Source organism: Amaranthus tricolor, chromosome 15 (genome assembly GCF_026212465.1).
Source record: "Amaranthus tricolor cultivar Red isolate AtriRed21 chromosome 15, ASM2621246v1, whole genome shotgun sequence".
Lineage (NCBI taxonomy): Eukaryota > Viridiplantae > Streptophyta > Magnoliopsida > Caryophyllales > Amaranthaceae > Amaranthus > Amaranthus tricolor.
In genome coordinates, this window is record NC_080061.1 from 6,408,989 (window position 1) to 6,411,143 (window position 2,155).

The window sequence follows — 2,155 nt, forward strand, 5'->3', positions numbered from 1 at the left end:
TAATAATAATAATAATAATAATAATAATTAATATCATCATAATTCACGAATCACGAGTTTGAATAAGTATTTTCTCCCTATCTTTTTTTTATTTGTACATTTAATTTAACTGTGTCAAAGTTTTTTAAATTATACTTTCGTTCCATATTACTTGCACCAAATAAGTTTTTACGTAATCTAATGCGTTTGTCGATTCGTTTACATTTAGAGTTATACATAACTAAAATTTATAAAAATTTAATATTATGAAAATATGCGACGAGATAAATAAAATAAAATCCCACATGACTATATTTTTTTCTCGTTTAATCGCCGAAATATATAAATTTCCATAAAACAATAAATTGCATAAAAATTAATTTGGTACAAATAATCTTGGACGGAGAAAGTATGATGTAAATTTGGGACGGATGGACATTTTCTATATAAGGAGGAAAATAAACGAGCATGTCATTACCAAACTAAAAAATTGTGTTTCTTCTTCAGTCCATAGTCCATAGTCCATAGTCCATATAATTAATATCTTTTGGTGTTTGAAAAAATGGGTCTTCAAGGGAAAATGGAAGTTGAAGTTGATATTAAGTCATGTGGAGATGTGTTTCATGAATTATGGAGCACCAAACCACACCATGTTTCCAACATTGTTCCTGACAAAATTCATGGTTGTGATGTTCATGAGGGTGATTATGGTCACGTCGGTTCCATCATATTGTGGACTTACACCCATGGTAATTTAATTAAATATCTAATTAAGTTTTTAATTTAATTGGTTTGTTTAACATATGTTGGTGAAATTATAAAATTAAGTAGTTCTTGATTCATAAATTAATATAAAGTGTTCATCTGATCTGTATATATAATTTATCACGTATTTTCATATATTAAATTAAGCATTTTGTTGTGTTGGTTCGTTAAAATGATACATACTATCGGAAAATATTTACCACCACTTTAAGTTGTATGTGTTGTATCCAAATTTGTAGCCCACGCAAAATATATATTGTTTGTTTGACGTCAATTTAATTTCTTAGGTCAACTCTATGAAACATAAATCGTTAATTTGGTGATTATATGGTCAAATTACATGCGCAGATGGGAGAAAATGTACTGCTAAAGAAGAAATAGAAGCTATAGATGAAGAAAACAAGTTGATAAGACTCAAAATTATTGAAGGAGAGATTTTGGAAGAGTTCAAGAATTTTACATGTACTATTCATGTAATTGACAAGGGTGAAATTTGTGGTGTAAAATGGATCTTTGAGTTTGAGAAGATCCATGATCATGGACCTTATCCAACGGATCTCATGGACTTTGCTATCGGAATTACTAGAGATATTGAGTCTCACCATCTCCAAGCATGATTATCATATAGTATAATATAACTATATAAGCTTCAATGGAAGATCCTTCATCATTCACTTGTGAATCGGATCATCTCATTTTGAATGTTTTCTCTTTTAAATATACTTATTTCTATGGTGTGTTTATTAATTATCTTTTGGTTTGATCAAATGTTTTATGTATATGTGTATTATAATCGACGTATTATCTATAATAAAAGATATGGTGTATGTATAACAATGTGCCATTAATTCACAATTTGCTATATCATTTTGTAATATTTGAAGGTCAATTTTGATAAATGTTTAATTAAAAGTGTGATGAATAAACCTTATGAATAAAAGCATTAAAATATAAAAGTTCAAAAGTAAATTAAAAAAAACTTTAGTATTGTTTTGGGTTTTTCAGGTGGTAATCAAAACTTTTAAAAAATCCACGTATTAACCCTGATGTTTACCAAATTGTTCTACCGTGATCTTTTTGCACATGAAACGTTAGCAAACATAAATTTCAAAACTTAAAAGCTGATGTATGCCTATTTTTACGACTCAAATTTTATTAGTTTCAACCTTTACCCCAAATATAAACCCTAACTCTACAATCTTTTATTCAAATCACATTTTTTTCACTAAATTCAAATATGATTTGAAATGGTAATTTGGATGAAAGATGGTAGAGTTAGGTTTATGTTTTGGGGGGAAAAGGCTAAAACTGATGGAATTTAAAATTGTGAGTCGCATAAATAGACGTACAGTAGCCTTAAAGCTTCAAAATTAACGTTTGCTAACAAGTGAAATTTTCCTAAATTTTACCT

At 28.1% G+C, this 2,155-nt stretch overlaps 1 protein-coding gene across 1 annotated transcript; it reads left to right on the forward strand.

The window, feature by feature from the left end:
* Positions 1 to 404: 404 nt before the first annotated feature.
* LOC130801414 (MLP-like protein 43) lies at positions 405 to 1,619 on the forward strand. The gene is made up of 2 exons (XM_057665262.1): positions 405 to 728; positions 1,093 to 1,619. Exons 1-2 carry the CDS (start codon positions 542 to 544, stop codon positions 1,359 to 1,361), a joined length of 456 nt encoding a protein of 151 aa, XP_057521245.1. The 5' UTR covers positions 405 to 541; the 3' UTR covers positions 1,362 to 1,619.
* Positions 1,620 to 2,155: the final 536 nt, after the last annotated feature.

Bases quoted from the DNA above. Each gene is read 5' to 3' on its own strand.
- LOC130801414 (XM_057665262.1), top strand. From the start codon at position 542: ATGGGTCTTCAAGGGAAAATGGAAGTTGAAGTTGATATTAAGTCATGT. The intron at 729-1,092 runs GTAATTTAATTA...TTACATGCGCAG, and splicing joins ATTGTGGACTTACACCCATG to ATGGGAGAAAATGTACTGCT.